General features: G+C 34.2%; 1 protein-coding gene across 2 annotated transcripts in view; it reads left to right on the top strand.

Moving 5' to 3' along the window:
• Window positions 1-13042, top strand: part of LOC138712477 (growth factor receptor-bound protein 14-like) — a 428407-nt gene that overhangs the window by 199172 nt on the left and 216193 nt on the right. For both annotated transcript variants that reach the window (XM_069844332.1, XM_069844333.1), the window contains exon 7: window positions 2259-2300. In XM_069844332.1, the coding sequence (XP_069700433.1) occupies window positions 2259-2300 (42 nt within the window). The remainder of the gene's footprint in view (window positions 1-2258; window positions 2301-13042) is intronic.

Genomic DNA, 13042 nt, shown 5'->3' with positions numbered 1-13042 from the left:
CACGTGAAAAAATATAAATGCATTGAACAAAAAAATTTAAAAAAATGTTTAACAAAGTTCAATATTTTTTCTGTTTCACTAAAGATGAAATATTTAACTACATTTTGCTTTAGAATTTACAATATATATTACTTGATAACTTAACAAAATACAAGGTATATGAGTGAAGATTGTAGCAAGTAATGTGCACCTGAAGAATGAGGTACACTTAGCAAAGTGGGAAAACAGGTTATCAGTTAGGGCCTTTCTTTTTCACTTGGATACGAAACTAATTAGTTATCTTTTATACCACTGAATTCAGAATGATTGATTGTATAAGCATGGAAATTTTTATTCCAATCTGAGCACTAAAAGCCTAGAAATATTGAACTAAACTTTTTTACTGACATTTTTTAATCGCACAGGCATCACTACCCAGTCCCCTTAACAATATAACAAACTAGTGCTTATTCTTATCGAGGAAGTAGACGTGACAACGTGACGCTTAGAGTGAAACCTACAGAGCAACAATCGGTCGGCAAAATTATGTTTTAAAAGCACACCGCATGTTATTGTATGATGCCGACATGTTAACCATGAGAGCGCGGCGATATTATTTCAACAGATTCATTTGTATCTATTACCAATGTAAGAGATCTATTGCCTCCAGTGGTTTTGTATACAAGAACTGTTCTATCCCATTAGTTTTATATCGCACATTTTCCACGAGAATTCATTAAGAGTTTGTTTTCTTTGTCGAATCTTAGCTGCATTATGTCTTGTAGTGTAGTCCATACAGGAAAGAGTTGAGCATAAAATTGATCCGCGAAGTTTTCCGTGGTTTGTGGCGAGTTTTGAGTACTTATCACTGCTATAATTCAAGCAATACTAGTGGCTTGTGCAGCAAATGGTGCTGCAAACTAATTTCATTAGACGTTCAAATAAACATTTTTCAGGTTTATTTTCAATGAAGAATACTTGTCTTTTTAATAGTTATTTGCTTCCATAATAATGAAACATGCTCCCTCTGAATGGATTTTTTTAGGCCAAATACTTTTTCTTGAACTTATCCAACTTCCGTTTTTGAGTTTCAACGCGAAAACGCAAGTATAAATGTCAGGACGATAGCAGTAGCTATTTGAGGTCATTGTGGATTGTAGGCGAAAGTTAAAAAAATGTCATGTTTGCTAAGCTTTCGAACAATAGCATTTTCGTATAGCTGCTGCATGTAGAACTTGAAGTGTAGAGCGTAAAATCATTTTCTCCTACTAAGAGATCTTGCTGAAATGATCTGGAGACTACAACATTTTCTAGGCCTCTTATTTTATCAGTAAGTAATACCTTTTGATCTTTCCTTAGGAACTGTAATTTTTGCGCTCTGTCGAGCCAATACTGAAGACAATGACACATATCAATATCTACACTACACCGCCATTAAGTATATGAAAAAGACCCAACCCCACTGGGTTAATAAGTATAGAAATATTTGATTTTTAATAACAATATTATTATCTTACTTAAATTTTGTAGTTATGTATAGCAGCCACTCAGTAAATTATAAAAATGAAGATCTAAATTAAGATAATCTCTACATTTACTTACATAACCTCAAAACGTTTCACTTTCATGTCATCAATATAGCATCGGTATTATGTACAATTAATGAAAAATAGATGCATCATGATATTAACTATAATAATATTTAATTTCTAATGATAATAATGTCATCAAACCACCTCAAGTTTCGTAGATTTGAATATCCAATACACAGCTGTACTCAGAAAATTATTATACACTGCAGAATCAGTTTTTAATAACAAATTGAATTGAGCTCTAAATATGTCTGCAATCCTGCAGGTCATGGCCTTCGTGTAATAGCCTACTGTTTATTGTAGTGTGTGTTTTGTTCTGAAATTCAATCAAGTCGGCCGTAATTCGATAAAATTAGTTCTCAAAACTGACAACAGATGGATTTTGGAAAATAGGAAAATTATATGGGAAGATTGACATTTCACTGAAAACTACTACTTTTCCGAAAAACTTTGGGTTCCAAGCTTCAAAATGAGGGGCCATTTATTAAAATCCGTACAGCCGTTTTCCCATAATTTCCATTACCAGTTCAAATTATATATATAGATTCCATTGCATTTCATTACCATGCCAACCAACACATGTCAGCCTTTAAATATAGAGACAGGCGTTATAATTTGTCACTAACAACTAATCACTTAATCTGAAAGAATTACAAGAGAAATAAAAACAGAAATTCTGTCTTTCAGGTGCAAGTTGTATCAAAACTGTTGAAGAAGACCTCTAATAAGGTAATGTAAAGAAATGACCTTCACGGAGTAGAGCGCGGGATCTGGAAGGAGGTACATACATCTTCTTTGGCTGATTTTGATTCACACTTGCAGAATTAAGGCTGCCCATAGCTGTGATTATGTTTCAATAATTTATTTTTCCTTTCTTTGAAAAACTTAATGTCCCCTGTTTCAGATCCCTCTCTCTTCATACGTTTTTGTTTTTAAGGAATGCAAGATTGTTTTAACCATATGGTTCTTGATTATATAAAATGATTGACTACCGTATTCTAGCATTTAATATCTTTTAATTAATACTTTTCACACTAAACACCTTCAGGTATATTTGGCCAAATGTTTCTAGGTAGTTTTCAATCCCACGAGCTGTCGGTATTGATGCAAGACATACTTTCACTTATTCTAATTATGTTTTTCATTTATTCGTTAACTAAAGGTGTAAGATAGCAATAACATACGAACTTTTAAATATAATATAGATGTAGGGCCGTAGCATAGAAAAATATCTCTCGCTTCCTAATATCTTATAATTTTAAAAACATTTATCCATGACTCCCCGTCATTCTTTCTCCATCGAGATACAATAATATGATAAAAGTATGACAAATGTTTGCTTCATTAAATATCACGAAGTTATATCACACCATGATATCTCTACAATCAATAAGAATATATTAATATTATTCAAAAGATAAATTTTGTTTGATCTCAAGCAAACACTGGTATTTTGTTGTTACTTTGTTAGGAGGTTTAATTGCCTGTAAGTTGGTAATTGATGTATATTTCCGTTTCTTGATATGTGCTATTAATTTTTTTCATGCTGATAACACCAGCTGTTTTGCGGCTCTTTAAAACCTGTGTACCCAGTTCGCCAGCCCCTTGCTACAGCTCTATATAGGCCATATACAGTAGCGTGCAAATTAATCCGAACACGACATATTTTTACATTTTCTGTCATTGTTGGCCTCACAGCTGCTCATACCGCTTTAATTGACATCTGTAGTACGTGTAATTCCATTGTTGAAGATCTGTCGTTATTATTTTTTTTATAATATGTGACATTTTGCCTGTCGTTTTGTACTTATAAGCATTTCAGTTGTGTTGAAGACTTAATACTGCAATCCTGTGTACATTCTGTCGTCTTCACAAATGGATACAACTCCACGAAAACGGTCTAAAATTATAACATTAGCAGAGCATTCTTCTATGACACAGAGGCAAATTGCTGCAGAATGTCACATCGGTTTGGCTACTGTTAATTCGATCATAAAACGATACAGGGAGACTGGATCCATCACACTCCAGAAAAAAGGAAACTGTGGCCGGAAAAGGAAGACTTCACCTGCAGATGATCGTTTAATTGTCAGGAAAAGTAAATTAAATCCTAGACTAACTGCTGTCGACTTAACCCGCGAGTTAATGGCTACCACTGGGGCGAATATTCACGTCACAACAGTGCGGCGTAGGCTTTTGGAAGCTGGACGAAGGGCTCGTAAGCCTATTAAGAAGCAACTGCTAACCCCTGTTATGTGCAAAAAACGCTTAATGTGGGCAAAATTACATCAACACTGGACAGTGAATGACTGGAAGAATGTACTTTTTTCCGATGAGTCTCATTTCGAGGTCCACGGCCACCGTGTTTCTTACGTACGGAAAGGATCCGAAAAAGTAACAGCAGCTCATCTCCAACAAGCACCCAAATACCCCCCTAAAGTAATGTTTTGGGGTTGTTTTACACATGAAGGGCCTGGAGCATTAATACCTATCAAGGGAATAATGAATTCTGAGAAATATATTCACTTATTGGAAACCAGAATCGTACCCCAGCTGCAAAAATCATTTCCGGATGGCAGAGGTGTGTTCCAACAAGACCTGGCATCATGCCATACGTCTCGAAAAACTACAGAATTCTTCAAGAAGAAGAATATTCAGGTACTCCCCTGGCCAGGCAACTCACCCGACATCAACCCCATTGAGAACTTGTGGTCAATTTGCAAAAGAAGAATGCAAAAAATGGATTGTTCTACAAAGGAGAAGATGATTTCTGCCCTCATTGGTGTATGGTTTCGCGATGAAGAATGAAGAATATTTGTGGGAAATTAGTGGAATCCATGCCAAATCGTCTCAGAGCTGTTATTAGGAACAAGGGAGGCCACATAGATTACTGAGGTATGTCTTAGATCATTTTTTTATCCCGTTTGAGTGTTTTTGCATAAGTAATTACGTTGTTCGGATTAATTTGCACGCCACTGTATTCCACTTTCTAAATAGACTAATCCCTCAAAAATCACTGATTTCAACTTGTGTAGTAGGAAAGACCAGGTAAAAAATAAACACAAAATTTACCTGATCCCTTTACTCGAAGCTTGTAGAAGTGATGAAAAGGAATAAGGTACCAATAATGATTAAGCGATTTTCATAATTTATTAATTTTTTATTGTACTGAATAAGGCTCCCGAAAAATACGTCATATATTCCTCCTCCTTTAACCAAGAAAACGTTCACACCTGATTTCAGTTTCAATATTTCCCACGTAGCCGCGACTGAGATAAAAATAATGACAGTGTCTTCGAATCATTTCAACCACAATTTGAGAAATGTTATGGTTGTTATGTCGTAGAATTCAAAAGAAACCAAATTTGGTCACCGAGTTACTTCTATTAAGAAGTATTCAGAATTTTTTAAACTTTAGTAATTATCATATCGACTGTATGTCTTGCTTTCTTTTATCATCATCTTCCCCATTTTACTGTGCTTCCTCTTTTTTCTTCAGTTTTAAGATTATTTCATTTGGGATTTTCCTTTTTCTAAAGAATCTATGACGTGTTACACAATAATGATTCAAAGCCCATATTCTTTCTCTCATATTTTATTTTGCTTACAGCTTTATAATGATGAATAGAAAACACACGTTTAATCTGAGATGAAGGCACAAGAGTTTCCTTTTTTCATAACTTTCATGAAGTCTTAGGAATCTAAGCAAGAGGTGCAAAAATAATCGCTTCCTTCCTTTGCCTCATAACGTCATAACACAGTTTCGAAAACGTTCACAATGTAAAATGAATAACCATATATGCCGTCCTTGCACAATAATTAATCTACACACAACAGAGTCATCTATTTAAATTTTAACTAATAATGTGACACACACTTTGATACGATACGAGTATAACTTTGAGCAATACAAGATTTTACTTTATCATTTTACGTTTCGTCCACTGGAAATTCTTCCATTTCCACTTCGTTCACTTCTCCTATTCGTCCATTCCATATTTGGCCAATTTCGTTCGTTCACTTTTTGTTAATTTTAAATAAAAGTAGCCTATACGAATTATCCGGTTCTGGATGAATCTCTGTGGACGAAATTTTCCTGTAGACGAATATGCGGTTGACGAAAAGTGGGCTAGGCTAGATGACAGTGGACGGAAAAATGTGGACAAACTTCCAGTGGCCGAGAATGGAGTGGACGATAGTCTTGGAAACATTAGGCGCGGATATATTGTGTACATTACATACTCAAACACACCTCCATAAAAATATTTGTTCCTCAATAAATATTTTATTATTAATTTTATTGTTTTTATTATTAGTACTCCTTTGTTTAAGATTAGCTCCTTTCTTCCAGTCAGATTTCTTGTATGTGTTCGTAGTAATTACGGCAACACAGCGGAGGTAATATACTGTACACTTTGAGGCCGATCTTCTTAACATTGCTCTTATGGAACTCTTCCTTTCAGCTGAGATGAGAGGGAGAAAATTATGGCTCTTTCTACTCAGCTACAAGTAAAAAATGTGAGTGTGATTTAGATGGTAACTTACTTTAATTAATTAACGTCTGATGTTCCTGTATGGTCTTATAAAAATAAATAAGACATGTATGTAGTATGAGTATCAATAGTACCCAGGGTACGAATTAAGATTTCTGATGAAGGGGGATAGAATCCTAGATAGAGAATACCATACATAAAATTATTATTATCCTCATTCGATACGGCTCAACGCTTGGTCGCACTGAGTTGCTTGTCTTACATCTTGGTCATAACAATAATATTATATCCGTCAACAGGCTTAAGGGGAGAGGATGGTAATTTTTTAAACTTTTTTCTTATTTGGTGTAAAATATTAATTTTTTGTATGTAGAGAGCTCATGGCTATAGCAACTCAACAAAATATAAATATTTTGAATAAATTATTTGGGAGGCAGATTTGAAAAAAAAAATGTACCCAATGCAGGATTTTATTAAACCCTATATATCTAAGCCATTTTTAAAGATAAATTCAAACACTATGTTACAATTTATTTGTAAAAGCACGCTCTACAAACTGTCTGTAACAGAATTTTGATATTAGTTCGTACATTTGTAAAATAAACAATTAAAATTTAATAACATTTTCTTATTTTCTTTCTTGCAAACAGAGAGACTTATTTTTAAAATGAAATCAATTAGGGAAATTTCGTTTCAGAGAAAAGTTTCCTAGTAGTCTAGAGAATGTGTATTCTAAATTTCATTCATACATCTTTAATAGTTCAAAAATTATATCGATTTTTGTCTGGCTATGTAGCAAAAAAAATAAAGTTCCAGAAACAGCAATCAAAGGGGGTGTGATTTAATAATCCAGAGCGCAGGAACTTGAAAAATGGCGTCTCAACATCCAATAAGGGCATAGATACCCATACAATGTTATACAATGTATTCCACACACATCACAGAGTATTTTAAAGAAAAATTTGGTTTTGAAAAAAAAAATGAAGTTGTGGAAACAACAAACAAAGGGAGGTGTGATTTAAAAATCAGAGCGCAGGAAGTTTAAAAATGGCGTCTCAACAACCGATAAGGGCACAAATACCCACAAAATATTATACAATGTATTCTATACATATCACAGAGTATTTTAAGGAAAAAAATTGTTTTTTGAAAATTTACTCATTTTTCACCAAAAAATACTAACTTCTTCCCTTAAGATAAGATGTGTAATTCCTAAATTATTGATTGTTGTCAGCTTGCCGGTGATGATAATACAGAAATATTATTTTCTTTGCTTACTTTATACTTTATAAAGTACATATACTCTTATTAAAACAATTATATTTTGTGAAAGGAGGGATAGAAGTTATCCCTGGCAGAGATGTTAATATGAATGTATGATAGGGGGATAACTTTCCAACAGGGGGAAATTCCCCCATTCCCCCCCCCCCCGTTAATTCACACCCTGATCGTACCACGATTCGACTCAACGTTACGCAAAAGTAAAATAATTTCATGACTTCCAAATTCACTCTTTATTATAATGAATTTCTAGACCAGAAAACCAAATACATTTCGTTTCATTTATATAACTCTTCCACATTAGGGTATACTTTGAGAAATTACGTTTGCTAATGTTGAGCCAAAACGAACCAAGACAGAAAAGCGGCAAACTTTTTACAACAATGAAAATATACAGTATATTATAATATGAGATATATTATAATATGAGATATTTAGTATGTTGTAATCTATATCTATAATAATAGAGATTGGCCCACTTAACTCTTTTACCTCCGATAGCATGTGAAATATTTCAGATATACACAAACCGACAATTACAAGTTGAATTACATTGAAAGAGACATCTGATACACGTAATGTATTTTGTGCGAGATCGTGCGCATTTGCTTGGTTTCCGCACAAAATCAATCCGCTGTAAGTTTAAAATTCCACATTCAGTATTCCCAACCGAACACACATAACAATTTCCCTCTTCTTACCGCTTAAGCGACATATTGATTTTACTGCTTTAGGCTTTTAACATATTATTTTTAGAGACGTTCAATATAGTAATAATTATAAATTGGAAACTTACCACTGCAATTTCACCTAAATTGCACTGTTAATTATTGTTTTTAAATATTTGCAAAAATTAAGTAAACTCTACAACTCCACTAAAGTTACTGCATTCGTGATGCATGTAACATTAAGGAAGCCGTTTGTTTTAAGTTCGCATTTATAGACTGGGGGGGGGGGGGGGAAGACAGACGTATATCACGGCATGTTGGAATAAAGTAAACACAGAAAACATTTAAAAAAACAATGTTGAAGATAGATATTTTTGTTTTGCAAATTTGCCATCATTGAACAGAAACCAAGATGAGATTTCATTGCAACTAATTAGAAATTCCTCGTTCAGGTATGTAATAAACGATCTTCCCACCAAATAATGTACGATACACGAGCGGTATATTTTCTTTCAATTCTCGGAAATTAAAAAAACTCAACTACGTTTCGCTTTTTCAAACTTTTTCTCGAACATGAAAACTTCAGCATACCGCTCTTGTAACGCATATTACTATTTTGTACATGAAATACATTTCAAGATATTAGAGCCAAGTTTTTTTTTTTTTAATGGGAACAAACTATGTTTTGTATTGCAATTGTTGTGTCAGCTTTGTCTAATAACAACTGGCTACTTTACCGACTGTTTGAATGTAAGAGTAGTCTAAACATAAAGAACGTGTGACCAAGGATCGAACATAGAGAGGACAATTCTGGTTGTGCTAAGTGACACAATATGCATGTAAATACCCATACGACAGATAACCTAACACTGATCAACAGTCATTTTGCGCCAGACATAAAACCAACAAATTCTTACTAATTTCGACCTCCTGAATTCCATCAGTTCGGGTTTTCGAGATGCACAATATAATTTATTTTCGATGAATTTTATTAAAAAAACAAATCATCATATTTCGTGTGTAACTATTTTGTTTTACAAATGTTACGATCCATTATATGAAAACAATATTAGTATAAGTAGGCATCCGTACGAAATGCAGAGACCCATCTTGCAACCGTCCTATGCGATAGTGCAGTGTCCCGCAACCGGTGTGCCTCCGCAAGGTGAAAGGTGTGACGCGAATCTTTACCTATTATTGTAAGAAATTAATAAAATTAATTAAAATTAAATTCCTCTCTCTGCTAACACAACCGCTCAGTTAATGACATGGCCAATGACATCCAAGACATTATGAAAGATAAAATAAAGAACAATCAGAAGTTCTCACGTCAGATCAACGAGTCCACAGATATTAGCGGTCAAACACAACTTCTTTCCTACATTCGGTACATTGATGGGGATGTAAATGCAATTTTTTGTGCAAACTGCCCGAGCGAGCAACCGGTGAAGAAATGTTTCGTACAACTAATGAATATGTGGTCCGTAATGAATTAACATGGGAGGATTGCATTGGTGTTTTAGAGATGGAGCCGCTTCTATGACAGGCTGAGTGAAAGAACTCATGGCTGAAGTACGTGAAGTAGGCCTATATCATAACATTGTCTCATTCAACGCGAAGCCATTATTTTGCCATCTCCTCTAAAAATTGTGGTGGACGAAGTAGTACAAGTCGTGAACTTCATCAAATCGCGGTACCTAAATATGCTGTTTTTTCTGTTTTGTGTCAGGAAATGGGATCAGAGCACACTACACTCCTCCTCCTAAATAAGAACATTGAAATTAGAACTTCTCGAAGTGCCTTTGAAAACATTTGGTTGTCAATAAGGAGTGAATACCCGCAATCTCTGAGATGATAGTTAATATGTTATTGTCATTTTCAACTACATAATAGATGTGTGAACTGGGCTTCTCTGCGTTAACGGAAATTAAGACATTAAAGAGGGAGAGACTCAAATCCATCGATGAAGAAATTAGGTTTGCACTGTCAACGATTCTACCGCGGATCAGTCACCTGTGTGCAGCTAAGCAGGCCCAAGTATCACATTGGAAGTATGAGTAGAGTTATTTACTTTAATATTAGTAATAGAAATCAGTATTTTCTACAGTGAATTAAAGTTCATAAATTGTTAATAAATGCAAGAGTCTATTTTTGTTTTATAATAATAATGACAATAACAATAATAATAATAATAATAATAATAATAATAATAATAATAATAATAATAATAATAGTACATTTGATTACATTACGTAATTATATTAGGAGAGTCACATCATATATTTTTGAGGGGATTAACATTTTGGTGTATTTTCGATAGTAAGTTAACTTGGAGCAACCATTTGAAATACATTTCTGAAAAAGCTCGTAAAAGATTCTCCCTTCTAAAAAGACTAGCAGGAAAGAAATGGGGATGCTCTAGGAATACTTTGAACACTACATACAAAATGTTTATACAGCCAGTGCTGACATACTGCGGAGAAATTTTAATTACTTCACCTTTCATAAACGACATAGAATATGTTCAAAACCAAGCTCTCAGACTCATTACTGGTGGAATCAAAACAACTCCAATAGATTCTATGAGATTCCTCACTAATATTAACAGTATCAAAATGACAATAGAAGAAAAAGCACTGATTCAATATGGAAAACTTATCAGATTACCAAGAAACAATTGGCATTCATACAGTCCTCTCTGTAAATTGAAAACTCAAAAAAGTTTCATATCCATTGTTCAAGAATCGAAACAGAAAATCAATATCCCGAATTTAAAAGAAAACTTACAAATTAAACCAAACCCTTTAACTCTATTAAATATAGAATATAATCTAAATTTAACAGAAGAAATACTGAAATCAGAAATAAACACTGAAATACTGAAACAATTGTCTTTAGAGACAATTAATATTAGGTACCCTCCACAAAACTGGCTTCATTTATACACCGACGGATCCTTGATCTCCAGAGAACAAGGTGCCGGTGCAGTTGTTACGTGCTGTCTCTTCTCACTTTATAGATCACTTGGATATGGAACAACAAGTTTTGATGGTTAAATCATTGCAATAAGTGAATGTCTCAGGAATCTTCCATGCCACATCAATAAATTTAGGAATGCAGTTATATTGTCAGACTCCAAAGCAGCTATTCTATCAATCGTCTCTAAACACACACCTTCATCTCAAACAGCAGAAATAACTAAAATGCTCTCTCAATTAATATCACTCAATAAAAGAATTGTATTCCTATGGATACCATCCCATTGTGGAATCCTGGGAAACAAAATGCGGATGCTTTAGCAAAGAAGGGCAGCACTGCTACTTACAGATCTGTTACTAAATCTACGTATAACTCTGTGAAGAGATTTATTAAAACTACATACTTAGACTTCAACAAACAAAATTCGATAACACAATCCCAAGGGAAAAAATGGAACTCTCTGCATCAAAATCCACAGTTAATTCCCGATTTACCACGAAAATCGTCTGTAGCTGCATTTAGATTGTCAACAGGCCATGATTGTTTGGCCAAACACCTGCATAGAATTGGAATATATCAGTCCCCTAACTGCCCATTGTGCAACTCAAACCAAGAAATGGATTCGGAACACCTCAAAATCTGTGCTTCATTGGCTGGTCATGATAATATCTTTGAAAAATATTGGAGTGCAAGAGGTCAAATGACTTTATTGTCAAACGCCTGGCATTAGAAAACAACAACAACAACAACATTTTGGTGTGTCGTGTTGAGTCTAGGCCTGGCTAGGGTGTGTCGTGAATAGAAAAAGGTTGCGGAACACTGCGATAGTGCATCGTTGCCACAACCTTCAAGTAACCCTTGATGGCATTGACGTGCATTTCTACCACGGACTATCTCGATTTTTATGCACGATCGCTGCTGAAATTTAGTAAACATGCTTTAGAACCGTTAAAAATAGCGCTCTATATTTTAACCACGCACAATAACATCTGTTGTCATAGCAATCGGTTTTATCATTCAATACATCTACAATATCTCCAACTGCGATCACCAGTTGTCTCGTATCGCATGTGAATGCGCATGATCCATTCCCGGCTGCGCTGCTACTATCTTATTTACAACCCATATATATATATATATATATATATATATATATATATATCGTCGTTGTTCCTGCAATAACTTCCATGTGCAAAATATACAAATTTTCAGTAGGAAGAAAAAACACATTTATTCATTCTATGACAGTGATACATTGGAGATTGTGAATTCTTACATTTTCGAAAGAAAGTAATCTAATTAAATATAGGAGATTGTATTATTTGATGTATCACTATTTAAGTTATTTAATAGAGCAAAAATCTGAAAATCGATAAATATGTCACATAGGAGTTATTGGAGGAACAACGACGATATATTCGCAAAGACACATGCAAAATCACATATTCATAAAAAATAAACATACAGAGCACATATATGCACACATATAAAACATATGCACACAAACATAAAACAAACACACACAAATAAACGCATGTGTACAAAAACTTACAGAAAGCATTACGATACTTAGATTTTCTGGTAAGAAACATATTCTCGATTGTACTTTATTATACATAATTTTACGCTGAAATGCACAGGTACTTGATGCTGAGCCTTGCATGTGAGTACAGTACCAATATAATTTCTTGCTATTAAGAGAAGTAGGGAAATTTTCTGCAAGTTACTTTTAAAACAGAAAGCCAACTTTTGACTATCGCTGTATTTTCCCGACCCCTGCGCACGAACAAGTAAAACGCATTAGACCTAAGTACGATAAGCGACTCGCACCTGTGAGCTATGACCAGTCCACAGCTGTGCACTTTCTTTCTTGAAATTAAAATTCAGGAAGAAAACTAATAAAAATAGATGAAATATATACTGTACATGTATATGAAATTCGTACTTAAAGTTATACAGTTTGGCTTATGCATCTGACACATTGCAATCTGTTACATTCGAGTAATTTGGCTTATGCATCTGACACCTTGCAATCTGTTACATTCGAGTA

Source organism: Periplaneta americana, chromosome 13 (genome assembly GCF_040183065.1).
Source record: "Periplaneta americana isolate PAMFEO1 chromosome 13, P.americana_PAMFEO1_priV1, whole genome shotgun sequence".
In the NCBI taxonomy this organism is placed as follows: Eukaryota; Metazoa; Arthropoda; class Insecta; order Blattodea; family Blattidae; genus Periplaneta; species Periplaneta americana.
This window is presented reverse-complemented; position numbering and strand designations above follow the sequence as displayed.